At 37.6% G+C, this 25,266-nt stretch overlaps 5 protein-coding genes across 12 annotated transcripts; 2 read left to right on the top strand and 3 right to left on the bottom strand.

Annotated features, from left to right (window-relative positions):
* Positions 1-61: 61 nt before the first annotated feature.
* LOC104752609 (protein FAR1-RELATED SEQUENCE 3) lies at positions 62-4,595 on the top strand. Of its 2 annotated transcripts, none has more exons than XR_015584536.1 (6): positions 62-517; positions 741-2,985; positions 3,067-3,156; positions 3,401-3,536; positions 4,021-4,137; positions 4,272-4,595. XR_015584536.1 is itself a non-coding variant. In XM_087491575.1 (6 exons), exons 2-6 carry the CDS (start codon positions 829-831, stop codon positions 4,314-4,316), a joined length of 2,559 nt encoding a protein of 852 aa, XP_087347701.1. In that variant the 5' UTR covers positions 65-517; positions 741-828; the 3' UTR covers positions 4,317-4,595. The 2 variants fall into 2 exon arrangements, 1 of the variants encoding a protein (XP_087347701.1); XM_087491575.1 differs by having other exon boundaries at positions 65-517; positions 3,387-3,536.
* Positions 4,596-4,638: 43 nt separating this feature from the next.
* Positions 4,639-10,655, bottom strand: LOC104752610 (serrate RNA effector molecule). The gene is made up of 15 exons (XM_010474799.3): positions 10,545-10,655; positions 9,850-10,130; positions 9,702-9,748; positions 8,566-9,116; positions 8,193-8,293; positions 7,810-7,867; positions 7,263-7,337; positions 7,109-7,183; positions 6,969-7,016; positions 6,776-6,844; positions 5,893-6,681; positions 5,765-5,813; positions 5,284-5,552; positions 5,021-5,179; positions 4,639-4,935 (listed from the first exon to the last, which is right to left on the bottom strand). Exons 4-15 carry the CDS (start codon positions 8,979-8,981, stop codon positions 4,875-4,877), a joined length of 2,169 nt encoding a protein of 722 aa, XP_010473101.2. The 5' UTR covers positions 8,982-9,116; positions 9,702-9,748; positions 9,850-10,130; positions 10,545-10,655; the 3' UTR covers positions 4,639-4,874.
* Positions 10,656-11,347: 692 nt separating this feature from the next.
* Positions 11,348-15,987, top strand: LOC104752607 (nitrate regulatory gene2 protein). Of its 6 annotated transcripts, none has more exons than XM_087491572.1 (7): positions 11,419-11,715; positions 12,236-12,320; positions 13,152-14,204; positions 14,348-14,419; positions 14,497-14,711; positions 14,812-15,035; positions 15,134-15,987. In XM_087491572.1, the coding sequence occupies exons 3-7, from the start codon at positions 13,160-13,162 to the stop codon at positions 15,792-15,794; spliced, it is 2,217 nt and encodes a 738-aa protein (XP_087347698.1). In that variant the 5' UTR covers positions 11,419-11,715; positions 12,236-12,320; positions 13,152-13,159; the 3' UTR covers positions 15,795-15,987. The 6 variants fall into 6 exon arrangements, with proteins under 6 accessions (XP_087347695.1, XP_087347696.1, XP_087347699.1 ...); XM_087491574.1 differs by having other exon boundaries at positions 11,431-11,672; XM_087491569.1 differs by lacking the exon at positions 12,236-12,320 and having other exon boundaries at positions 11,348-11,672.
* Positions 15,988-16,872: 885 nt separating this feature from the next.
* LOC104752606 (NDR1/HIN1-like protein 13) lies at positions 16,873-20,356 on the bottom strand. Its single transcript, XM_010474794.3, has 2 exons — positions 20,228-20,356; positions 16,873-17,868 (listed from the first exon to the last, which is right to left on the bottom strand). The coding sequence occupies exon 2, from the start codon at positions 17,840-17,842 to the stop codon at positions 17,051-17,053; it is 792 nt and encodes a 263-aa protein (XP_010473096.1). The 5' UTR covers positions 17,843-17,868; positions 20,228-20,356; the 3' UTR covers positions 16,873-17,050.
* A 941-nt stretch (positions 20,357-21,297) lies between these two features.
* On the bottom strand, positions 21,298-25,266 carry LOC104752605 (putative inactive receptor kinase At5g10020). 2 transcript variants are annotated; one of them, XM_087493387.1, is made up of 4 exons: positions 23,793-25,229; positions 22,306-23,709; positions 22,150-22,234; positions 21,298-22,007 (listed from the first exon to the last, which is right to left on the bottom strand). In XM_087493387.1, the coding sequence occupies exons 1-4, from the start codon at positions 24,694-24,696 to the stop codon at positions 21,959-21,961; spliced, it is 2,442 nt and encodes an 813-aa protein (XP_087349513.1). In that variant the 5' UTR covers positions 24,697-25,229; the 3' UTR covers positions 21,298-21,958. The 2 variants fall into 2 exon arrangements, with proteins under 2 accessions (XP_087349513.1, XP_087349512.1); XM_087493386.1 differs by having other exon boundaries at positions 22,150-23,709; positions 23,793-25,266.

Below are 25,266 nucleotides of genomic sequence, written 5' to 3'. Positions count from 1 at the left end.
CAAGCATGAAATTATTTTTACTTTGATATATATATATATACTCTACAACACAAAGATTCTCACTATAAAAAAAGAAAAGATAAAAAAATGTGATTACTCGAACCAGAACCGACTCGAAAAACTTGCTTCGATTATAGACATTTCAGGATCCTATGTGTACCCGCAGGTATCGGTTCGGTTTCAGGTTTAACCCTATACCCGACAGCGTAATCCGAATACCCGAAATAAAACTCTTAAATATTTTATGCATAGGATTTGAAATTCAGGTGTTAGGGTTTGTTTTTATTTTTTATTTTTATTTTTGTTTCCGTGAAACGGCGACGTTTGAGTTTTCAATGTCTTCTTCTTCTTCCTCTCAAACGAGGAGGACTGCACAAGCTCGAGTTTACTTATTAATAATCTTTCGGTCCAATCTGAAAAACAGAAGAGCTTCTCAATTTTCCCGAATTGTTGGTACCCTTGTTTCAATTTCACGACTTTCATTAATCTTCTGGGTTCTTCGCAGCATCACTCACACGTAAGCTCCTTGTTTTATAATATCTTTGCTTTTCTCCTCTTTCTGGGTTTCTCTGTATCGATGGAAAAAAAAAAACAATCGGAGAGTGATAGATGCAGAGTCCTCTTTCTATATGTAGTTAAGATTTTTTTCAAAGATCTACAAACACACTGGCTGTGCTTTGTTTTTTCTAATCAAACAAACACTTATGATTAAAAAGGTACTTTTTTTTTGGTTTATGCAGTGTTGTTTAGAGACTGTTAAAGATGAGAAACAGTTGTGTGAAATTGGAACTTGTTTAGGAGAAAGTGTGCTCAGTTAGTTAGAGAAATATGGATATTCATTTGGTTGAAGAGGGCTTGTCAATGGGGAATCATGAGATGGGAGATGATGGAGATGCTGAACCTAATAACATCGAGAACTCGTTAGGAGTTCAAGATGAGATTGGGATTGCAGAGCCGTGTGTTGGCATGGAGTTTAGTTCAGAAAAAGAAGCTAAGTCTTTCTATGACGAGTATTCGAGGCAGCTTGGTTTCACTTCCAAGTCCCTTCCGAAAACTGATGGGTCTGTTAGTGTTCGTGAATTCGTATGTAGTAGCAAAAGGTCGAAGAGAAGGCTTGCCGAGAGCTGTGATGCAATGGTTAGGATAGAAATGATAGGTCATGATAAATGGGTTGTGGCAAAGTTTGTTAAAGAGCATACTCATGGATTGGCAAGTCCTAATACGCTTCATTGTCTTCGCCCTCGTAGGCATTTTGCTAATTCCGAAAAATCTAGTTATCAACAAGGGGTGAATAATGTGCCTAGTGGTATGATGTATGTTTCTATGGATGGTAACCGTGTTCCCTTAGAATCTAATAATAGCAGAAGTGCGTCGTCTAAGGATTCGAAAAATTATGGAACTAACACGAAGAGGACTATTGGACGGGATGCACATAATCTGTTGGAGTATTTTAAGAGGATGCAGGCAGAGAATCCTGGCTTTTTCTATGCGGTTCAGCTTGATGAAGATAATCAGATGACAAATGTATTTTGGGCAGATTCGAGATCTAGGTTTGCTTATACTCATTTTGGTGACGCAGTCACCTTGGATACGAGATACAGGTGCAATCAGTTTCGTGTTCCTTTTGCCCCGTTTACTGGGGTGAATCATCATGGTCAGACTATCATATTTGGCTGTGCACTGATTTTGGACGAGTCTGATACTTCATTTATCTGGCTATTTAAGACTTTTCTTACAGCAATGAGAGACCAACCGCCCGTCTCTTTGGTAACTGATCAAGATAGAGCCATACAGATTGCTGTTGCTCAGGTATTTCCAGGTGCTCGTCACTGTATTAATAAGTGGGATGTGCTAAGAGAAGGTCAGGAAAAGCTGGCTCATGTGTGTCTTGCGTATCCCAGTTTTCAGGTGGAGCTATATAACTGTATCAACTTCACTGAAACCATTGAGGAGTTTGAATCTTCGTGGAGTTCCATCATTGAAAAGTATGACTTAGGAAGACATGAATGGCTTACTTCTTTATATAATGCCCGAGCTCAGTGGGTACCTGTTTATTTCCGGGATTCTTTTTTTGCTGCAGTGTTTCCTAGCCAAGGTTATTATACAGGTTCCTTTTTCGATGGATATGTGAATCAGCAGACAACCCTTCCGATGTTCTTTAGGCTGTACGAAAGGGCTATGGAGAGCTGGTTTGAGATGGAGATTGAAGCTGATCTTGACACTGTCAACACGCCTCCAGTCTTGAAGACGCCATCACCCATGGAGAATCAGGCTGCAAATCTTTTCACAAGGAAAATTTTTGGAAAGTTCCAGGAAGAGTTGGTCGAAACATTCGCTCACACTGCAAATAGAATTGAAGATGATGGTACCACTAGCACATTTAGGGTTGCAAAATTTGAAGATGACAACAAAGCTTATATAGTAACGTTTTGCTACCCTGAAATGAGAGCAAACTGTAGCTGTCAAATGTTTGAGCACTGCGGCATACTCTGCCGACATGTTTTGACAGTGTTTACTGTCACAAATATACCTACTTTGCCACCACATTATATTTTGAGGCGGTGGACAAGAAACGCCAAGAGCATGGGAGAGTTGGATGACCATGTCAGTGAAAATGGACATGATAGCTTGATACACCGCTATAATCATTTATGTCGCGAGGCCATCAAGTATGCTGAGGAAGGGGCAGTTACAGCTGAAGCTTATAATATTGCTTTAGGGGCACTCAGAGAGGGTGGGAAGAAGGTTTCAGTTGTCAGAAAAAATATAGGTAGAGCTGTACCTCCTAGCGCACATGGTAATGGTGGCAAGACCTCACTATCAGCTGCTGACACAACCCCTTTACTGTGGCCACGCCAGGATGAAATGATACGCAGATTTAACCTTAATGATGGTGGGGCCAGAGCTCAATCTGTTGCTGATCTGAATCTGCCGCGTATGGCACCAGTGTCGCTTCACCAAGACGATGGTGCTCCTGAGAATATGGTACCTAGAGTAAACCTTCACAGACTTATTTGTTTGAATTTACTGGTGTTGGGTGGTAATTTGACTTGCTTTGTCTTACAGGTAGCTCTTCCTTGTCTTAAATCAATGACTTGGGTGATGGAGAGTAAAAATACAATGCCGGGTGGTAGAGTTGCTGTTATCAATTTAAAGGTGTGCATTATATAAACCAGTAACTTTTTCTCTGTATGGTTTTTGCATTAACTTAAGCTAAAAGTTGGTCTGATGGGATGATTCATCTAAAAGAGATTAGATATTTGTAAAAAGCATATTGATGCTGAAGATTTGAACAATTGAAATTGTCCTTTGTGACAAAGTCTTACTGCTTCCTGCATAAAAGTAGTTGACCGCTTTAGTGAGCATTCTTTTCATGATGTTTTCAGTTGCACGATTACAGAAAGTTTCCCTCACCGGACATGGAGGTCAAATTTCAGCTGTCTAGCGTCACACTTGAACCCATGTTAAGTTCCATGGCTTACATTAGCAAGCAACTCTCATCTCCAGCCAATAGAGTAGCTGTCATCAATTTGAAGGTATCTTTTAAGACTCTTAGACTCTAGGCTTCTCATTTGGTCTTGACTTGACGAGACGAAAGTCTTTTATTGATTTTCTTTGGTTTGTTCCGACATAGATTCCATAAACCTTCAGTGCAGGAAACTTCTGTGTTATTTGACTTGTTTATCCCCACATTAGTTACAAAATCTGGTTTTTCTTTTTCATGTTAAGCTGCCATACTTTTTGCAGTCACCACTTGAATATGAAATTTCATTTCTGCCTATCGTGGAAAAGTTTATTTTGAAACCCACTTGATTTAATCAGAAAATACTTCAGAGAAGTTTGTTTCACCACTTCAAAGGAGTCATTTCCATGAGAGGAACTAAATAGCTATAGTAACGTCTTCTTCTTTCATGATGCATTATTTTATGGGAGAATCACTTATAAAATAGGAGACCGATTGGCTTATTTTGTGTGTGGGTCTCTTTGGTATTGAACTGTTTTCTGTTGTCCTTACCCCAGCTTCAAGATACTGAGACAACAACTGGAGAATCAGAGGTCAAATTCCAGGTGTCCCGTGATACACTAGGTGCCATGTTGAGATCGATGGCCTATATCCGTGAGCAGCTTTCTATCGTTGTAGGCACTCTCCCTTTCAAATCCTTTTTTTCTTTTGCTCTAAGTAGTAGTTATTGTATAACTGTTCTTGAACTTTTACTTGGTCTGTGTATTATCTTATTATGGATCTAAATAATGGTATCTTGCATTTGCAGGGAGAGCTACAGACAGAACCTCAAGCAAAGAAGCAACGCAAGTGATGTTGAGAGAGAGAGAAACAACCACGAGAAAAGAATACTTCTTATAACTTGAGGAACATGCTTGTTAACCTCATTAGGGTTTCATCTGTACTATCTCTGTGATTGATGTTGTTAGAAATGTCATACAATATCATGTGTAACATATGTAAAAGTGTCATGTCATCTTAGCAAGTGTGTTAGAGGTGCGCACTGAGTCATGATTCAAGACATGCTTTTAAGTGTATATATCCTTTTTCAAATATTGAACCGTCCTTAATAAGTATACACTTCGGAAGTAAAGCAGCTTTGAGGAAAGCATAGACTACGTGTAACAAACAAAGTGTAGATGAAACGCACTACTAAATACAAGAAATTCTCATGCACATTTACGTATTCGTCCAACAGAATCAGTAAGCACATGAAAAGCAATAAGGGAAATATATGGAGTGCGTGTGTGAAAATTAGGAGGAACAAAAATATAAATACATCACAAATCAGAGCTAGTTCGCCTTCTATTCATCATTCCATTAAACCGACCTGACCCGAATGGGTAAACTTGGCATCGCTATAGCTCCTTGTCTACAAGCTCCTGTAATCAATAACAGTCACCTCTTCCTCGGGAGCATCTAGGTCTTGGTAGCTGCACCATTTTTTTTCAATACATTAGTTTATGATTGAATTATGTTTGCTGTGAAGATAAAAACCTTAAGAGTGAGCCACATTACCTGCGTAGCCGTCTAGGATCCTGTCGGAAGGCCGGAGACAAAAGAAAAGGAGCAGGTCCACCTCTGCCGCTACCTTCAAAAGAAGGGTTGGGTCCACTTGGGTCCCTGAACATCTGCATCGCAACTTCAGGTGGTGCTGGTACAAATGGTCCCAGTGGTCTGCCCACATCATCAGTTAAGCACCGTTAAAATCATTGATTAAACACAGTAGCTAGTTTACTCTGGAAACAAGATCACGAGGGAGAGAATAATCTTTATCCTACCCGGCACCGGGAACAGGCATCAGCATTGGTGGTGGGTTTATATCCGATAAGAAGGGAGGAACATGAACACCTGCTTGTCCACCAAATGCATCGTACCCACCTTCCCCCGGATTTCCACCATCAGGACCATCACCATCACCTCTCTGTTGATCCTCTGACCGATCATTTCTGTCATTTCCGTTGGCACGTCCGTCACGTTCTCTGCGTCCACCTCGGTCATCCCTAAGTCTGTTCTCCATACCTGGTTTACGTTTCATAGGTCTATCTCTCTGTCAAAAGTATATTTCACCGGCGTAAGTAAACTTCAAAACAAAGCTAAACAAGTGGAAAGCTAAAGATACGAACTACTCATAGGAATATCTCTCTGTCAAAAGTATATTTCACTGGCGTAAGTAAACCTCAAAACAAAGCTAAACAAGTGGAAACCCAAAGATAAAGACTACTAAACATTCAATTATAGTGTTAAAAAAAGATCATGTACCGGGCCAGATTGCTGAGTAGCTGGTTGTCCTCCTGGAGCATTAGGATCACTGTACATGGCACATAAATTTTTAATTACGAACCTGTGAAACGACAGCCGAGGAAATCAAGAAAAAAAACCTTACATACTTCATATAGTTCTGAAAATACAGTTCTTCCCGAACTTTGGTAGTCAGCTCTGTGACAAGCTCAGTGTGTTTCAGCTTGAGATGTTTGTACACAAATTCAGCAGCATGAAACAGCTTTGTGCAACCCTTGGCCCCACAACCATATTTCCAACCATACTTCTCATCTCTAATCTTTCGGACATGTGGATCTAAAGCTTCAGTAGCCGCAGCATCTATTTTCTCTTTAGCAGCCATCACTTCCAAGGGATCTTGACCTTTCAACCTCTCTTGCCAATGAGAGTCAAATTTACTTTCACTCTCATCTCCTTTTGCATCAGAAACTTTACCTTCAGCTCTCACATGCCGCAAACCCTTAGCTTCATTTGTTTCAACCTTACCGTAATAATCCACACCATGAACACGCCAAAGATATGTGACAAGTGTGTCGAGCAATTCAACACCCTCAAGGCCTTTCACAGATGTCAACCCCCTAATGATTATAACTGGACCAGTCGAACCACTATGTAACTTCTCTCTACCTGATTTATCAGTTTCTGAACTTGTTAAAAGATTCTCCTCAATTCGTTTCTCAGAGTCTAGCTTATGCACAAGTGCTTGTGCTTGTTCAATGTCAGTTAGGATTCTCTTTGGATGAGAAATGAAACTGGGTGCTTTTGGTGCAGCTGAAAGAAGGTCAGCCTCTTTAGCTCCCACCCTATCATGTCTTTTTCTTTTACCACCAGCTGATTCATCCTCAGAATTTTGCTCACTGGTCTGGCTAGACTTATTCAATGCTGTCACTGCAGGAACTCTGGAACGGATCAAGGTAAACTGTGAGCTTTAGAGATGACAAAATGGTGATCATAATCATAAATGTGGTGTACAAGCAAAGGAAATTATCTTACAAATCTAGCGCCCCGCTCTGCAAATCAAGTAAGAAATCCTTTGCTACTTTTCGTGCAAGGTCATTCCTCCTGGACAAAAAAAACCAAGACTGTATAATACCAAGACTACAAGAGATCAATGTATAGTATTAATATAAGACCATTCATGCACAAAAGCCCGACATAAACTGTTGCAAATGGCTCTTGAACTCACCTTTCTATGACAGAGAGTAAATTTGTTGGATGATACTTATTTTTCAACCTGGACGTGTAACATAGATACACATGTTAATAGGTTAGCTTGCAGAATATACCAGAAGAATGCAAAAGATGGAAACACAGAGTGGAAATAACCATTCTTCTTCTTTGTGGGTGTTAAAATAGGCACGTTTCTGTGTTGTGATATACTCTGACTTGTACTCTTGATATCTGCATCAAGAAAAAAGTTTACCACTGCAGCTTACGATACAACTGCTTAACCAACAAGACTAAGTTGCAGAAACCGCACCTGCGTTCAGCTTCAGATGGCAATATATCATCTTCCAACTCCTGAATAAATTGTTTGTATGACATCAATCCGTCCCTGGATAAAGGAAATACAACGTTACGTATTATTAAATGCAACAGCAAGAAGACTACAAACAGCAGTAGTTGTGTGCCACTTCTTAAACGTAAAACAGATCAAACTTAAACATTTGGAACCAACATAATGAGGTTATCTCGTACTCAACAGAAATAATGAAAAGAGATGACAAAGTCAACAACGCATGTTTGAGAAATGATTTTATCGAATTAGTGTCTGATCAATTGTGTATCTCAAACATTTGCTCTAACTTTCTGGAGCTATAAGGAAGTAAGCATATATGCCTCATCGAAGAAAGAACATTCTAAAAGAGATAAAACTTCGTTTCATTGAGCACCATAGGACAGTTCATAACTCCTAGTATACATTCAGTAGATTAAAAATCCACTACCAAGAATCTACACACCATATGACAAAGATAGCAAATCATGAAATATAAAAGAAAAATAAACAAAGATGAAGGAGCCTTAACCTTTGAGTATTTCCACTGTTGGAAGCATCACCATACCCTCCACGTCCTCCCTCCCATTCTGCCAAAAGAAATAAAAAATTAAAAGGTCGATTTTGATATCACTCTCCTAAAATAGATTGCTTGTTCACAAATAGAACTGTGAATTAGTTACTCAAACTGTATCCAATCCACAGCATATAGAGAGAAAAATATGAAGCTATGACTATGAACTATGCTAGTCAAATGAACCAAAAGTCTTCAATCTATAAGAACGCCCAATGACTATGAACTATGTTAGTCAAATGAACCAGAAGTCTTCAGTCTATAAGAACGCACAAAGACAGACATCTTAAACATGTCTCACAAGTGAAGCCGTGGTTATACTTAAGAAAGAGATGTCTCACCCTGATGGCGACCCATAAAGCGGCCGTGAGGCCTTTCATCACCATAATTAGGTCTCCCACCAATTTCACGATCATATCCTCCACCATATTCATATCCAAATCTAACATGCAAAAGAAGAATTGAGTACAGATTAGGAAATCACGAAAACGAAGGATATAACAATCATTGATACAAGAGGATATCTAACGTGGTCTGTGATGCACTTTTCTATTCAGCTAAGCAAGAATGCAACTTAGCCTTGTATCAAATCACAGTACCCATATGACGTTGAATTATATATAGTTCAATCGGTAACAGATGAACTCTGATGTGTGGTTCCAATTGAAGTGTGAGTGAGCAATGAAGATCCAAGCCTAGGGGATAAAGGATTACCTTCTATCGGGAGGCCCATAGCCACCACGAGGACTGCCACGGCGAGCATCATAGCCATTATCATCCCTCCGATAACGCTTATGAGGAGGTGAGCGGCGCATGGGAGGAGGAGAGTGCCGCCTATCTCTGTACGGAGGCGGAGGACTCAAGCTAGGACGTCTCTTGTAATCCCTACGAGGCGGTGGGAGAGGCGAACGGTCACGGTCACGGCGATTAGGCGGACGTTCGAGGTCTCTGTCGTCACGCCGCTCTTTTGAATCTCTCTCACGGCGTAGTGGAGGTTGTTGCTGTTCATGTTCCTGCTCTTGTTGCGGCAGAGAGGAAGAAGGCGGTGGAGGAGGTGGTGAGGAAGAGGTCGATTTCTCAGGGACTCGGTTATCGACGGAATCAGACGGAGGAAGAGTCACATCGGCCATTACGATCGGAACCCTAAATCGGAGAATCCCAAAAGCCTCTCTGTCTCTCTCTCTCTTTACGTTTACGGGTTCTGCTGCTGCTGCTGTTACAGTGAACTTTATTCAATTTGGCCTTACTCAGAGGCCCATCTTCATCTTCATGAAAAATTTAAGGGTTTTAAAAAGTACGAGATCATTTTGTATAATATTTAAATTGATTTTTAGTTAGAATAATGTTCAAAACAAAGGAAAAATAGGGGGCGACAAAAAAAAAAAAAACAAAAACAAAAACAAAAACAAAGGAAAAATCGGGAAAATGTGAGAGAAGTAATTCAATTCCTTCATATTTTTTTTTAATTGAAGCATATTAATATGAGAAATTAATTCAATTTGTTCTAAGTAGAGAATCTCATTACAAAACATACTAAACCAAAAACTAAACAACAAAATAAAATTAAATATTGAACATCTTCTAAGTGAGGAATTAACATAAGTTTCCATCATATTTAATTATATACTCAAGAAAGTTCTGGACTGAACCAAACTGTATGTACTTCTGGACAGAAGAAAGTTCGATCGACTCCCACTAAGAATTTTAAGAATCGACTCAAATCAAATCCCTAAAGAAAAACATTTCACACTGCTACGAGAAATAATTATAGACCCAAAGATGTGACATGAAGTTTTGAGGAGCTGCCAAAATGGGTTTCTTCTGGTTTAGGAGTGAGTAGTCCTACTTACTCGAACATGCTTGGGAGAGGTCTCACGGCCATGAATGCGTCCACCATCTGTGATACCCAATTTTGTTTTTTTTTTTTTTTTAAAACTCCTGATACTAAATCTTTATTTTTAGTTTGAGAAAGAAAAAAAAAAAAGAGTTTTTAATTACCTCATTGGTAACAGCAGCTCGTGCCCTGCGGTGTTTCTCCACTATTTCTGTCAAGACTTCCGTGACTCGCTTCTTTACATCTCCTGATTGCATGTTTCCATCTTTTTCTCCATATTCCAAAATATATATATATAGTACAATTTTCAAAAACCCTTGGACACATTTTCCTTCTGCGTAGCGATCTTAATAACGAACTTATTGACTAGTGTTACCTTTCTAATGCGTTCAAGTTTGGAATCATCTTCAAGAAAGAAACTCAAATACTTGAACGGTATGTCCACCTGTTGTTGGATAGACTAAGTTAGAAGTCATCCTATTCCTAACTAGTTTGTGTTTTGTTAAGAGTTAAGAATGAGTTTGGTTTAGGAGTTGTCTAAACAAAGGTTTTCCAATTATGAATAGGATTTGATTTGGTGTTTTATATATAAGGGTGTTGAGTTGTGACATACCTTAGTGTGAGATTTAAGATTGAAAGATTAAGGTTTTGAGTAATTTTCCTTAATAAAAAAGAAGAGTTGTTCTTTTAAAGTTTGAATCTCAAAGCTTGAAAACAAGACCTGTGATTTAGTAGAAAAGTGATTACCAGAAAACAAGAATACGGTAAAATAGGTTAGATTTTGGTCATGCCTACTTTACTTAGTTATATATCCCTTTGTTATCTATACAGATAGTAGGCGAAACGAAGAATTTGGTACCTCGAGATTTGCTCCGAGATCTTTCTGCTCGGTCTCGGTATTTTCCCCACCACTAAGCGCACTGTTTATCTGCGTAGGGAACCGCAACAAGTTTAGATATTAGAAGCAGTTATCTTATTTCATTTAGAACTGGTATCTAATGCAACTCTCTAGCAAATCACGACGCATTAGCGAATGATAAAATTTGTAAGGGAGTTGTGAATGACATTGAGGTCAGTAAACACGTTTTATTTGAGAAAAAACTGTTTTTGGCAGAGGTCTAACAGTCTCGTAAATTTGTAGTAAAAAATAAACTAAAATAAAATGGCTCGCAAATCTTTTGCAAAATTCCCTAGCAAATCCATATCATTTATTTTTAGTAAAATTGTAACACTGGAAGTAGTAGTATCAATTATGTTATGTTGTTGATCAACCTAGTAATTATGAACACCAAGAATATGATCAATTTGGTTAATGATGCATTTGATGAACCAAGAACAAAGATCACTAACAATATTGTATATATAAAAAAAAAATATTTTCTGGCGGTATACGAGTGGTTAAAACTAATGTTTAACAAATACATTATCAAGTTCTATATATATTCTTAGCAAAAAAAAAAAGTTCTATATATTATTCGAGTTAATTCCCAAACAGTAACCATTCTATAAAGCAATTGACTAAAACAATAGATTAAGGATGTTAGTTATATATAACTAATGAAAAGAAAAGACAGATCTTTTAAAAAATAAAATAAAAAGAAAAGTGTAAGGAAAGGTGACCGGAGAGAATAACAACAAGGGGAAGATAAAGTTACCATTTTTGGAGTCATCCGTCAAAGTCATCTTTTTTACAAGCAAGCAATATTTGCTTTATTGCATGTTGTTTTGTTTGTAAATAAGTCAGTCACACACACAACACCCCTTTTTTCTCCTCCCGCATAAGATTCCTCTCTTTCTCTCTCTCTCTCTGCCCATCTGATTCGCTGCTGACACGACACACACACCTCTCTCTCTCTCTCTCTCTCTCTCTCTCTCTTCTTCGCCTCCTGTAGAAGAAGACGTTTTGTTTTGTTTTGTTTTCGTTTGATCCTCTCGTCGCGTAACTCCAAAGCTCAAGAGCCTCTCTTTAATTCTTCCGACTCTTTAGGTATCGCCGTTTCTTCATCTGGGTTTCTTTCTACTTTGTGTGGGTAAGCCACACTCTATTCGCGTTTTCTAGGTTTTCTTCTACTACTCTAATGGTCCAATTTCAATTCGGGTTTCTTTTACCTTTCTATAAAAATCTCTCCTTTTTTCCAGTTTTGGTCAAATTAGTTAACTTTCCATGTTTTGATTTTTCGATTACGCTCGCTTTAGAAAAATCCTTAATTTGTTTAATCAATTTGGTACTTTGGCTTACGGTCTGGCTTTGTTTATGTTCTTTGCTCGTCCTAGTTTTTGGATTTCTCCTAAGATTGCGATTGGCATCAAAGTTGTTTTTTTTTTTTTTTTTTTGTGTGTCTGATTCTTATTGTTACTCATATATATCTATTGGTTGATAAAAACTGCAACTTGGTTCTGTGAAAGTTTTACTTTTTCTATAAGAGGTTTATTTGATGAAGTTATAACAGCGGAATAGGTTACTAGGGTTAAAGGAATTGGTCAGATTGCGTTGTCATTTCCAAGTAGAAATTTTGTTCTGTAACTGAAGCTAGATGTTTGCTTTTTTAGGTATGTATGATGGAGCTAGAAACTTCGATTGTATTTGTGCTGGGAGTAACATAACCTTGTTCCTTTTGTTTCTTAGTACTCATCTGTTAGTGGTGATTCTTCTTAGAGTTTTCTTTACTGTATTCATACATGTATAGCTAATAGCAACTATCCTGCAAAATACATAGATTCATTTTTGTTTAACTCTTGATGCAACGATAAAGAGAACACTGTTTATTCTCTCGTATCCAACATGAACACAATGATATTCTCACACCTTTGCACTAGATTATTTATTGCAAGTTGGACCAGATGACTTGCTATGTCTTAAATTTGTATCATATTTGTATCTTCTACTTATTCCCGATTCAATCCTGCCAGGGGTTGGTGCATTGATGCTGAGAATACAGTCTCACTGAAACTCTGCCAGTTTGTATCATATTTGATATTTCCTATCATTTTGGTTTTGTTTTGGTAGTCCTCTTTCACTAAATCTAGTCCACTTGATAGTCTTTAAAGTATATTTTCTTCTTTTGAAGCGTTTTTTGTGTTTGTTGTGTGGTGGTAGTTTTTGTTAGAGTTCAGGATCACTAATAAAAATATAGCCCAAAACAAGATATCTTAAAACGCAGAATTCATTTCCCTTGGTATGAACTGATAAACCCACGCAAAGCCTATTTCGCAGGATGGATCTCACAAATAGGTCCTCCTTCCTACCTATATGAATCTCCAAAATCACATAATAGAAGAATTCCATGTGGGAATTAGTTATTAAAGTCCTAAGTGACATATTATCACCCTTATGATCATTCCTCTGAATTTGGAAGTTTTCTTTTCTATATTTGAAACTATTCAAGTATTTCTTGGTCTAATTTTAATATCATTGCATTTCTGCAGGTTGTAAATCTAATTCTGTAACTCTTTTTTTGCATGTAAGCTTGGAGAATGGGTGCATCAACATCCAGAATAGATGAAGATAAAGCCTTGCAGCTATGTCGGGAAAGAAAAAAATTTGTCCAACAAGCACTTGATGGAAGGTGTTTGTTAGCTGCTGCTCACGTTTCATACGTTCAGTCTCTTAAGAGTACCGGAACTGCCCTCAGGAAATTTGCTGAGACTGAAGTTCCAGTTGAATCTTCCTTGTACACGTCCACTAGTGCAACACCAGAACAACCTCTTGCCTTAATCGAGAAATCAGTTTCTCATTTGTCATACTCTCCTCCACCTGCTTCACATTCGCATTCCCATAATGACACGTATTCACCTCCTCCCTCACCTCCTAGTACCAGTCCGTTCCAGGTCAATCATATGAAATTCAGAGGGTCTTCTTCAAAAAAAGTGGAAGAGAAACCTCCGGTTTCTATTGTTGCCACTGTAACCTCATCGAGTAGTCCACAAAGCAGGTCTATGGAAAAGCTGGAACCAACCCGATTTGATGAATCTTCTACCATGCCACCTGAAGCACCTTGGGATTATTTTGGTCTTTCTCATCCAATTGACAACCAGCTTTCTTCTTCTCATGTTGGGAATGGTCATGTGTCGAGATCCGTGAAGGGAGAAGATGAAACTCCAGAGGTGGAGGATGATGGTGAGAATTTTTCTTTTCAAGAAAGGGAAGCGTCCAGAGATTCGGATGATGATGAGTTTGATGAACCCACAAGTGATACACTTGTCAGAAGCTTTGAAAACTTCAATAGAGTGCACCGTGCTTTGCCTCAAAGAGAGGGAGTTGAAAGCGAGTTCTCAGATGCTGAGAAAAGTAGAACTCCTGAGTTATCACCACCAGTGACGCCTTTGACAGCCACTCCAGTGAACAAAACACCACACAAGGGAGATCACACCGAGAACAAGATTCCTCCCAGGGACTTCTTGTCAAGCATGAAAGAGATAGAGTTGCTCTTTGTTAAAGCTTCAGAGACTGGAAAAGAGGTTCCTAGGATGCTTGAAGCCAATAAGTTGCATTTCCGTCCAATAGTTCCGTCAAAAGAAAGTAATAATTCTCATCTCTTGAAGACTTACTTGCCTGTATATGCATGAGCAAATTCCACCTTAGTTAATCTAATGTTTCTCTGCATCTAGATTGTTTTGTGATGAGTATTTAAAGAAAAAATGACATATCTCTGCTCTTTGCAGATGGCTCCGGTGCGTCATCACTGTTCAAAACCTGTCTCTCTTGTGGGGAAGATCCCAAAGATGTACCAGAAGGTAATTACACTTATCTACATTTTGGGTCAATTGTTGCAGATTGTATGGAGTGTTTACAGGCTAAGTAATATGTGCAGAGCCTGCTCAGAACTCCGTGAAATTCTTGACCTGGCATAGAACTGACTCTTCACGATCCTCATCTTCTCGGAATCCTCTTGGAGGAATGAATTCTGATGATGTGGAAGAGCTCAATAGCAATCTCTTTGAAAATATTTGCATGATTGCTGGAAGCCATGCCTCAACGCTAGACAGACTATATGCATGGGAGCGGAAGCTCTATGATGAAGTTAAGGTACTTATAGTGCGTTTAATAGGGTTTTTTTTTTATTTAAAAAACATGATTTTGCAGTGAAAGTATTTAATTTGTTTTCGTCACTTCTACCGGTTTTCAGGGGAGTCAGACTGTGCGGAGAGAGTATGACGAAAAGTGCAGAATTTTGAGAGAACTTGAATCAGAAGGTAAAGGTTCACAAAGAACAGACAAGACACGTGCAGTTGTGAAAGACCTTCACTCCAGAATCAGAGTGGCGATTCACAGGATCGACTCCATATCAAGACGGATTGAAGAACTCCGTGACAAAGAGCTCCAGCCTCAACTTGAGGAACTCATTGAAGGGTATGTGTTGTTAAGTCACTGTCTCCAGTATACTCAATTCTTTTGATTTCATTTTCACCTGAACAAATTATATTTATTATTTTTTGGTATGTGATTAGGTTGAGTCGTATGTGGGAAGTGATGTTCGAATGCCACAAGGTTCAGTTTCAGTTAATCAAAGCGTGTTACAGAGGCGGAAACATGAAACTCAACATGCAGTCGGAGGTGCACAGACAAGTAACATCTCACCTTGAAGATGAACTCAGCGCGTTGGCCTCAAGCTTCACAAAGTGGATCACAGGCCAGAAATCATATATTAAAGCGATAAATGAGTGGCTGGTGAAATGTGTCGCCTTAACACAAAAATCCTCCAAACGGAAAAGGCGTGGTGCACCACAGCTGCAACTGAGAAACTATGGTCCTCCCATTTATGCAACCTGTGACATCTGGCTAGAAAAACTCGAAGAATTGCCTACCAAAGAGGTTTCGAGCTCCATTAAAGCACTTGCATCTGATGTCGCCAGGTTCTTGCCACGTCAGGAAAAGAATCGCACCAAGAAACATCGGTCTGGTGAGACAGCTCACATGTTGCCAGATGAGACAGTGGAGGATCGAGGTCCGGGATTTGATCGGTTTAGGACAAGCTTGGAAGGATTCGTTGGACAACTCAACCAGTTTGCAGAATCATCAGTGAACATGTATGAGGAACTTAAGAAAGGAATCCACGATGCCAAGAACAACTACGAGCACTTGAAGAAGGCTTATGCACAAGGAAAATGATTTTTTTTGGTTTCTTGGAGAAATGGAATTTTGTCATGTTAAAAATTTTGGAGGGAAAATTGGGTTTGGCATTTGTAAATGCAAAAGGGATTATATAAAAAGATTTCTTCAAGCGTAGCTATGGAGGATAACTGTGACAGAGTTGTGTGCTTTGTGGGCATATCAAAATAAATATAGTTTTTAGTTTGTCCAATCACTGAAAACGTATAAGAAAATCTAGTCAATAACATAAGAGTGTTTCTGTTTATATGGGGCATTAGGAATCATTTAGGTTAAAAATGGAGTCTACATCACATAAGAGTATTTCTGTTTATAACATAAGATTGCTTCGAAAAAGAAAAAAATGGAGTCTACATCATTTAAGTTGGAATATGTTTTCTATGGACAATATCATATACAGTATAAAATTCTAGTATCAGCCGAATTTTTATTACATTGTCATATCTCAAAGAATTAATAGAAAACAAAAAAAAAAATCACTACAACAAATCACCTAGATCTTTAAAACTCATAAAGAGACTTCTTATTTTGATCAAAACTTATAAAGAGAGTAGATTATGCATTTTGTATATTGTGCGGAGTATATATGGATATTAAACCTAGTTTCGTTTTTGAGAGGTATGGATCTTCTTTCGTCCTAGTTACCGGCCTAAATGACTCAATAACAAACTCGGTTCAATCTCAGTTACCTTATCCACACTTTGCAACAACGAATTTATATTTTTGTTGTTATTTTTTTTTAACTCAACTCACCTTCTCTTTCTATAGCTCCAAATTTATTTATCTTCTAGGAATTTTTATTAGATTTTTTTTTTTTTAATTCTCAATCTTTATTGGATCTACCAAAGTTCCTGACATGTTGATCTAATATAATGATCTTGACAGCTATAAACATATCATTTTCTGATGACAAAAATGTAATAAGATAATGCCATTTTTATAGACTAATCTCTTTTGACTCTTTCCATATAGTTAAGCTTCGTGTTATTTATTTTCTCAAAACCCGAAACTACTCCTTTGAAAATTTCTGTACCGTACAAAAAGAAGTTATCAACTTTAAATAAACTAAAAGATCAAATTGGAAATTTTCCTCAATTTGAAAATATACCCCCATCCAATCACAACAAATTCACAACATTATATGTTTTTTTTTCTCATACAAAAATAAAACAAAAAATCACAACAGTAAAAAAAAAAAATTCCTAAAAATCCAAAAAGTTACAAATATCACAACTTGATCATCATCATCATAATCATCACCAAAGATCAAAGTCATGAGTGCATTTTCTGGAGACAATCCTCGACGGCGGCGTCAACTTATCAACCGTGACATCACACACAACATTAACGAACATAGTCCAAGTCTTAACAGAACCAACCTTAATCACCACAGGAGCTTTAACCTTCAATCTAAACGGCAACGTTTTCTTACTCACCTCGTTACGCATCTCTTTCCTCATACCACTAGTCAACTGTATCTTAGACGACCCACTCAACCTCAACTTAACGACCGTCACATTCTTCGCCGGCTGATAAAACGCCGGCAAAACGCCGTTACACAGATCAACGCCCTTGTAATACACACCCACTGAGCTTCCTACCTCGTGATAATAAACCCCGATTCTTCCGTTACCGTTACGCGATCTAACGGTAACGTTAAACCGGGGAGAGACCGGGGAGGAGGAGTTGAGATTGATGCCGGAGACCGAGAAGCCTTCGACGGAGTATTTGGGAGCTTCGGGACGGTAGATTAGGTAGAGGACAGCGAAGGAGAGTCCGGCGAGGACGGCGATGGTGAAAACGACGGCGAGGAATGAGCAGATGCAGCATCTGCAGTTGCTGCTTCGGTTTGGTTTTTTACGAGAGAGGTATTGGAGGCGGTGTGCGTTTTCCGGAGGTGGGATACGGTAAATCTGATCTTTAGGGACTTGGATTACGTATGTAGATGGTGGTGGTGCTGGTTTTCTTGGAAACTCGCCGGAGCTGAAGTTGCCGGAGAATTGTCCGCTTTCTGGTGGTGAATCGGCGGGGTAGACTCGTTCAGCCATTTTTTTTTTGTTGGAGATAATTAAGACTGAGATGAGAGATTAAAACAAATGTGAGATTAGTGAAATTGAAGAAGAAGATGTGATTTTTTGAAATTTGAGAGAAGGGAAATAAATATATAACAGAGAAGTGTTTCAATGTGAATTAAATGGAAAAAAAAAAAAAAAAATTATGAACGCTAATAAATATAAAGGTGGGGAGATAACGCGTTATATAGAAAGAGAAAGAACGCGGCAATATGAAATGAAATCTACTGATTTGTATTATTAGTTCAAAATCAAATTGGCAATAAATCAAGGCGTTATTAAGTGTTGATTTTGTCTAAAAAGACAAGGAGAAGGCCTCCTTTAGGACCTACGTATCTATGTAAAATTTATAAAAATGAAGAAAGTATTCTCTAATATGGAATAAAATATAGAGATTTTTTTTTTTTTAGTTTATGGTACACAGGTTTGCAGGCGAGATTATTAAGGTTACATTATCTTACAAAATGGGGGAAATGAAGTATTAAATAGTAGTATAGAATATAATGACTATTTTTTTTTTCATTTTTATAATCATAAAATGTCATATAGAAATCTACACTATTTTATTTTTTGAAATGAGAAAATCAGGTGTTTTTTTTAAATAATTAACCAAAGAAAAATTACAGTAAAAAAAAAAAAGATTGGAACATTGGTCATCTCAATTATTGTAAAATACAGAAGGAAAACAAAAACTCATGACGTTTGACTTAGTTATCGTTATAATTAACTAATAAGGTTGAAAATAAATATGGAATGGAAGATTACGTGCGTACGAGTTCTAAAGATAAGACGCACAAGTTATACTGATACACTGACGGATGGGTTACAGCTAAGAGGCAGAAAAGCAAACACGGTTTGTGTAAGTGTTAAACCGCGGAAGCCCCAACTCCAAATGATACATCCGTTTACACAAGTGTATATATAGACATAGAGACTCGTCTCGTAGCTCCCTAACGTGTCTCCATTCAAATTGAGTTAACCTCCAAAATTATCAAATCAAGTCTTTCAACAACATGCATAAATAAATTCTGTATTAATTAATTAGTCGGTTATATGTCCAACTTCCAAACATATAAGTTATCTATCAATATATAAATAGCTTTTTTTAAAAAAAAGAGTAGTACCTTTAAATATCGAAAAAAAAAACAAGTTTTCTAAAAAGTTCCAAAAGTTCAATTGTTGGGTACTTTAGAAACATTCATAGACCATATATTTGATATACTTTTAGAATTCTAGAATTCTGGTAGTAGTCATGGTTCTTTTGCACATTCAAAATACGTTCTTATGATAAAGATTATATCATACATGTACTCGTATTAATCAAAACCATCACCTAAGAGGCTAGCTAGGTTAAACACATTTCATATTAATTCCGTACAGACAATTATATATATTCTCGGGGGAAATATGCAATTCAGATACAAAATATTTTTTAGAATCTTAAGATTCATATATGTATATATATCCACATAATTACATTATTAATTGTCTAATAATTGTATGCGGATATCACGAAGTGATAAGACTGTCATATTGTGGAGTGCACGTTAGGCGGCAATATCACAACAACAGTTTTACTTATATAGATATAGTTTCTTTATTTTTTTACACTTCAACTACTTAAGAACAAATAAATTATATCTTTTTAACAAAAAAAAATTAACTTCCTAAGATTTGTTTTAACAAAATATATATTATTAGTTGATTGGTTTGAACATTCACTTCCAAAGTATTAAGAAAAAAAAGGGTAATATGCTTCCATAAACTAGGATACTGATACACTGAGTTCAAATGAATATCAACCAAATATAGAAGATCATATGAGTGTCATATAATCAAAGGTCAAATACAGAAATGGTCAATACAGCTTTGGTTTAGATTGACCATTGCTCCGGGGAAAAAAAAACAAGACAGTGGTTCAACCTAATTGTGTGAGAAAAACAGAAAAATGGCACCAAACTAACTAAAAGAAACAATTTAGAATGTTATCTATGTACGATCGTTCATCTTATACTATAATACAACAAACATTTTCATAATGAGATGATAGTACATTCAATTTAATTTGACCATACGAGTTACTATAGAACTTCTCACTCGTGATGAGTAAAAATCTATATTTACAAAGGTAGAAAAAAATATATCACACATCACACACGCTATCTTGTATCATTGTCTATGAACTAAAAGGAACCGTTCACAATATCTTGTTCTAATTTTCAATTCTTATGAGTGATGAATCTTATGATCATTCGTATAAGATAAATTTTCAAAATGTGGACAAAACAGAAAGAAAATGTCAACATCTATCATCATCGATTAAAAAAAAACAAGAAAATGAGTAGAAGAAATTGCACATACCTTGAAAATAAAGGAGCTCTAAAGATTTGTCTTCCTCCTTTTTTCCTCACAATGATGCTGAGGTCTCGCAGAGAAAAATGAAAGGAGGGAGGAGACAAGAAATGCCGCACTTGACCCTTTCGTTTCTAATATTCAATAAATATGCATGTCTTTTCAATTAATATTGCTACTAAAATATAAAATAGAGAGTTCATGCTTTACCATTTTAAGCAAGTTGGAAGTGCATTGACCAATTCTTGTTAAGTGTTCACGTTGTACATGTATCAATGGGCCTGTGGAGTGAAAGGGCCAGTTGATCTCGGGATAACAATCGGTACCAGAATTATCCTTTGCAAAGTTGATCAAGTAGTTTTTTTTTTTTTTTTTGTCAATAAAAGTAATTGACAAAGAGAAAAGTTTTTAAAAAAATATTTTATAGTTGAGATTTAAGCTTTAATTTTCATCGGTTTGGAGTAAACTTTTAATTTCTCTTTAGAAATACTAAGTAGACACCCGCGCTACTACGCCCTGGAATGATTTTTAGATTTTTTTAATATAAATATAGTTTATATCAATTAAATTTATATTGTTTGAAATCATAATTTAATAAAACAGACGTGTTTCTCTCTTTGTTTAAAATGAAGTAGCAAAATATGTAAATGAAGTAAAACTTGCAAAAACATTGAAAACCAAATCTGCATCCCAGTTTCCTTGATCTCTAATTTATTGTATTGATATACAACATAATTATTACTATATAAAGTTGGAATGTATGGGTTGCATACAACATAATTTAGATGATGTGTTAGCATACTACAAAGTTCAAATATGAAAAGATCCTCAAAAATATGTTTGTCTTTGTTATGTTTTATGGAAACTTTTTTTTAATTAAGTTTAACTTGCACGATATTGAATGATTGGACGGGGCTTAGCAAACACGAGTTCTGTTCATTACCACAAAAAAAAGAAAAAAAAACATGAGTTCTGTTTTAATTATCTGTTGGGACTTGAGACTTACAAAGTTACAACAATGATATATATATATGTCAATCCTATATTCCTACTGTCTCGAAACTAGTTGGGCTATTGGATTTAGATTTACAGTTTCATATTATGCTAAAACAAAAACGGGATCAATGGAACAAAATGAATCCAACAAGGCATTTTTACAGCGACATTCATTCACAACGAAAGCTCGTCTAGTTTGTCCTCTTGAGAACAATTCTGGAGAGCTCCTGATAGACCAACTTCATGTCCGGCCTCTCTGGTGCCGGTGAGATACAGCTCACAGCAACCTGTAAGACATCAGTAAGAACTCTAGAGGGATTCCTTGAACCCTGGGACTCAATAATGGATGGATCAAAACACTCAGCAGCACGGTTTTTTCCCACAAGCAGAAGAACCCATTCAGTGAGTTCAACAACCCCTGGATCACTGCAAACTATATCTCCTGAAACCTTTCCTGTTAGAAGCTCTAACAAAATGACCCCAAAGGCATACACATCGCTTTTCAGAGAAGGGTATGGTTTACTCAAGCTGGAAAACTCTGGAGGGCAGTAGCCGAGAGCAGCTGCATTCAAGACTTGCTCTGATGTGGCTTCTGGTGTGATTAACCGGTGAAAACTGTAATCTGTTAGGTGTGCAGTGAGTTCAGGAGGTTTTAGGAGAACATTGGTTGATTTTAGATTCCCGTGTGGAATTGCTTCCTCGTTGTGCAAGTAACTAAGACAACTGGCTATGTCAAGAGTAATTTTAAGACGGTTTTCCAGCAACAATGGTGGGAGGTTTAGCAGTCCAGCCTCTGCAGACAACAGAGAATGAGTAAATAATCTTTGATATATATATATATATATATATATATATAGTCATGTAGGAGAATTCATGTTTCAAGTGAAATAAACCAATTAAGATTTTACTACAAAGTGATATGCAAGTCTTTTTACCTTGGAGATAGAAAGCTAAGCAGGGTGCATCCATGTATCTTGATATGATGAGCTTCTCGTGCTCTTTCGGTCCCCAGTAGTAAGCCTGAAGAGAAACGAGATTTGGGTGATTGATGTTCCCAAGTTTCTTTATCTCCCTTGCAAATTCCTTTCTACCTTTGGCAGTCCCTTCTCTTAACCATTTGACCGCTAATACAGAATCAGAATTAAGTACTGCTCTGTACAGAGTTCCATGACAGCTCCTTCCGATAGCTTCAGCCGGAGCACAAGACAGTTCCTCTGCAGTAAGCTTAAGAGAAGTGTCGAAAATATACAGGTTCCCATCCAGTTTCACAGAAGTTTGTTGAGACCTAGGATTTGGTGAATTCTGGATATTAGATAGCGATGAAGTTGAACAAGACACCAGGGAAACTTTGGATGACAAGCTTTCATCTTTTCGTTTTGATTCAGTGTGAAGCTCTTCGGTCTCTTCTTTTAGAAATGATGGAGAATTCTCAGAGTCACTATACAGGGAAAAACGTGAAGAAGAAACCGGTAGCTTGGCCTTAATTGAGGGCGTAGAAGTAGTAGAAGACGAAGATTCATTTTCCTGTACACTGTTCTTTTCTGCAATCACATTGGAAGGAGAAAGTTCAGTTTTTGGAATAATGCTCTTTTCTCCAGTCACATCCGATTTCTCTTCATCATGTTGCTTTCTCAACATAAAATGAAACATCGCACAAACAAGAGCAAGTAGAGCAGCACCCACGACCAAGCCTATGATCAGGGCTGCCTTTACAGATGACTTCATATGATACCCGTGCTTCCGTAAGGTTATATCTGCTTTATGTTTTGGTGTTTCTGAAGAAATGGGGACATTCAGTAAGGCATTCCCTGGATGAAACGCTGAATCAGGAAACCGTCTAAGATTCTCCGGGACATTTCCAGAGAGATTATTGGCAGAGACAATGAATACCTTTAAGCTGTCTGGGAGGCCATCAGGGATCTGCCCTTCAAAGTTGTTATAAGAAAGGTCGAGCGATACCAAATTGTGGAAGCGAGTTAGTTCCTCTGAGAGAACTCCACCTAAGGAGTTATGTGACAGACCAATATTAGTCAAGCTCAGGTCCGCCGCAGTAGTTGCATCCTGAAGAGGAAGTGAACCAGAGAAATTATTGTTTGACAGGTCGAGATCTGTCAACTTTGCAGATATCAACAGATTACTTGGTAGAAAGCCGCTAAGCTGGTTGTGACTAAGATCAATCTGTTTCAGTTCAGGATAGGTTCCTAAAATAAATGGTAGTACGCCCCGCAACATATTGTTGGCAACCTCGAGTGAAGTCAGCCTCAAGAATTGACAAGTTTGACCAGGTAGTGTTCCAGTGAGTGAGTTTGAACTCAACCGAATAATTTCTACAGAATCCCCCCAGTTTTGTATCCTTGACAAGTCTCCTGAAATGTTATTGTTACTCAGATCAACAATGGCACAATGCCCTACCTTTAGAGGTAAGGATCCCGATAGTCTATTTGAAGACAAATTAAGTTTCTCTAGTGTTGAAGAGGTTATACTTCCAATAGGACCTGCCACGAATACTCCCAGTTAAGAAGATTTGCAAAGAAAATAAGAGAACCAAAGGGTATGGATATTCATAGATATATCTTACCTTCAAGTTGATTGAGGCTAAGATCTAGCTCCGTTAAGACGGTTGAACTCTCTTGTAGAAGGCCTGGTGGTAAAGAAGCCGACAACTGATTATCTTGTAGCCGAAGAATCTTGAGAGAGACAACAAAACTGAAGACAGGAACAGAACCAGACAATTGATTACTGCTAGCATCAAACACCTCTAAGCTATCGAAAAATGGGATACCATCATGAGCAAATAGCTCCCCTACCAAAGAATTCCCACTAACGTTCAAATAACGAATCGAGGAAACAAAGCTTGACTTTGCGAGTCCCAGATCAAGCGAACCGGAGAAGTTATTCCTGCTTATATCTACATACTCCACACTGTTTAGCTGAGAAAACAGACTCATCACTTCCCCAGCAAAACTATTGCCTTGCAAATCAAGGTACTTCAACTTGTCAAGACTCATAAACCCAGAAGGAATCACTCCTCCCAAGTAGTTGTTACCAGATAGATTTACAAACACTAGGTTCCTCAGATTCTCAATTCCAGAAGGTAGTGAGCCACTGAACAAGTTACCCGAGACATCCAAATACTTAAGAGACTTAAACGAACCAATGTTGGAGAGAGTTCCAGCAAACTGATTATTGGAAATCGACAAGTTCTGAAGCATTCTGAGACCAACAATGACTGGGAAACTGAAATTCCCACGCAGACCTAAACCATTCAAATCAATGGAAGTAACATCTCCGCTACTACTACAAGTAACCCCGTACCAGTTTAAAGGACATCTATCAGAGGATAAAGCCTTAGCATCCCATGAAGTAACAACTTTACCAGAAGGGTCACTCTGAAAACCTTTCTTGAGTTCCAAAAGAGCTTCAAAGTCGGAAAAACCTGAAACGCTCACTAACAGTAATATCATCGAACATATTATCTGCATGACTTCGAAAACAGAGCAGTTCAACTCAGGAAATAAAAACCCCCAAAACCCAGTTCTCTAAACAAGGAATCAAAGAGTCACAAAAACCCACATTCTCAATTTCTCATCAGGAAGAGATAAAACAGACACAGAGCTTCGAAATTGAGTAAAGGAACGAACTTTAAACCCACCATGGGCAATTTAAAAGAGCGAAGCTTTGCCCTGAATTGGAGAGAAGAGAATAAAATTAAAAAAAAAAAAAAAAAAAGAGACCCACCCGCGGGGAAGAAGAAGACGAAGAAGAAAGAAGGAATCTAGAGAATGTATGCTCTTTTGTTTTTGCCCTTGTGTCTCTGTGGGGCGCTTCAATCAAGAAGCGTAATCAATGGAGGAGATAGATGAAGACAGAAGAAGTAGGTAAGCCTCTTTAATTTGTTTTTTGCAGCACTCTGTTTTATATTATTCGCACTTCTATGTTGATTTGTCTTCTTTTTCTTTAGGTGTTACCCTTTGGGCTTTGGGTGTGTTTAATTTTTAGAGGAACTACTAAAACTGAAGATGCTCTAATGTTACAAGTCTAGTGTCCTCTTT

This window comes from Camelina sativa, chromosome 16 (assembly GCF_030686135.1).
Source record: "Camelina sativa cultivar CO46 ecotype springtype chromosome 16, ASM3068613v1".
NCBI lineage: Eukaryota > Viridiplantae > Streptophyta > Magnoliopsida > Brassicales > Brassicaceae > Camelina > Camelina sativa.
The sequence above is the reverse complement of the archived record's forward strand: the minus strand, read 5'-3'. Positions and strand labels throughout refer to the sequence as shown.

What these genes read in the sequence shown, in the direction of transcription:
- LOC104752609 (XM_087491575.1), top strand. Translation starts at nt 829, where the DNA reads ATGGATATTCATTTGGTTGAAGAGGGCTTGTCAATGGGGAATCATGAG. An exon ending in ATGGTGCTCCTGAGAATATG is followed by an intron (nt 2,986 to 3,066) that starts GTACCTAGAGTA and finishes TTTGTCTTACAG; the next exon opens with GTAGCTCTTCCTTGTCTTAA. An exon ending in TAGCTGTCATCAATTTGAAG is followed by an intron (nt 3,537 to 4,020) that starts GTATCTTTTAAG and finishes TCCTTACCCCAG; the next exon opens with CTTCAAGATACTGAGACAAC.
- LOC104752610 (XM_010474799.3), bottom strand. Translation starts at nt 8,981, where the DNA reads ATGGCCGATGTGACTCTTCCTCCGTCTGATTCCGTCGATAACCGAGTC. An exon ending in AACAGTGGAAATACTCAAAG is followed by an intron (nt 7,338 to 7,809) that starts GTTAAGGCTCCT and finishes TCCTTTATCCAG; the next exon opens with GGACGGATTGATGTCATACA. An exon ending in CCATCTGAAGCTGAACGCAG is followed by an intron (nt 7,184 to 7,262) that starts GTGCGGTTTCTG and finishes TTCTTGATGCAG; the next exon opens with ATATCAAGAGTACAAGTCAG.
- LOC104752607 (XM_087491569.1), top strand. Translation starts at nt 13,160, where the DNA reads ATGGGTGCATCAACATCCAGAATAGATGAAGATAAAGCCTTGCAGCTA. An exon ending in AATAGTTCCGTCAAAAGAAA is followed by an intron (nt 14,205 to 14,347) that starts GTAATAATTCTC and finishes TGCTCTTTGCAG; the next exon opens with ATGGCTCCGGTGCGTCATCA. An exon ending in AGCTCTATGATGAAGTTAAG is followed by an intron (nt 14,712 to 14,811) that starts GTACTTATAGTG and finishes ACCGGTTTTCAG; the next exon opens with GGGAGTCAGACTGTGCGGAG.
- LOC104752606 (XM_010474794.3), bottom strand. Translation starts at nt 17,842, where the DNA reads ATGGCTGAACGAGTCTACCCCGCCGATTCACCACCAGAAAGCGGACAA.
- LOC104752605 (XM_087493386.1), bottom strand. Translation starts at nt 24,696, where the DNA reads ATGCAGATAATATGTTCGATGATATTACTGTTAGTGAGCGTTTCAGGT. An exon ending in TAGCCTCAATCAACTTGAAG is followed by an intron (nt 23,710 to 23,792) that starts GTAAGATATATC and finishes TATTCGTGGCAG; the next exon opens with GTCCTATTGGAAGTATAACC. An exon ending in CTTAGCTTTCTATCTCCAAG is followed by an intron (nt 22,008 to 22,149) that starts GTAAAAAGACTT and finishes TGTTGTCTGCAG; the next exon opens with AGGCTGGACTGCTAAACCTC.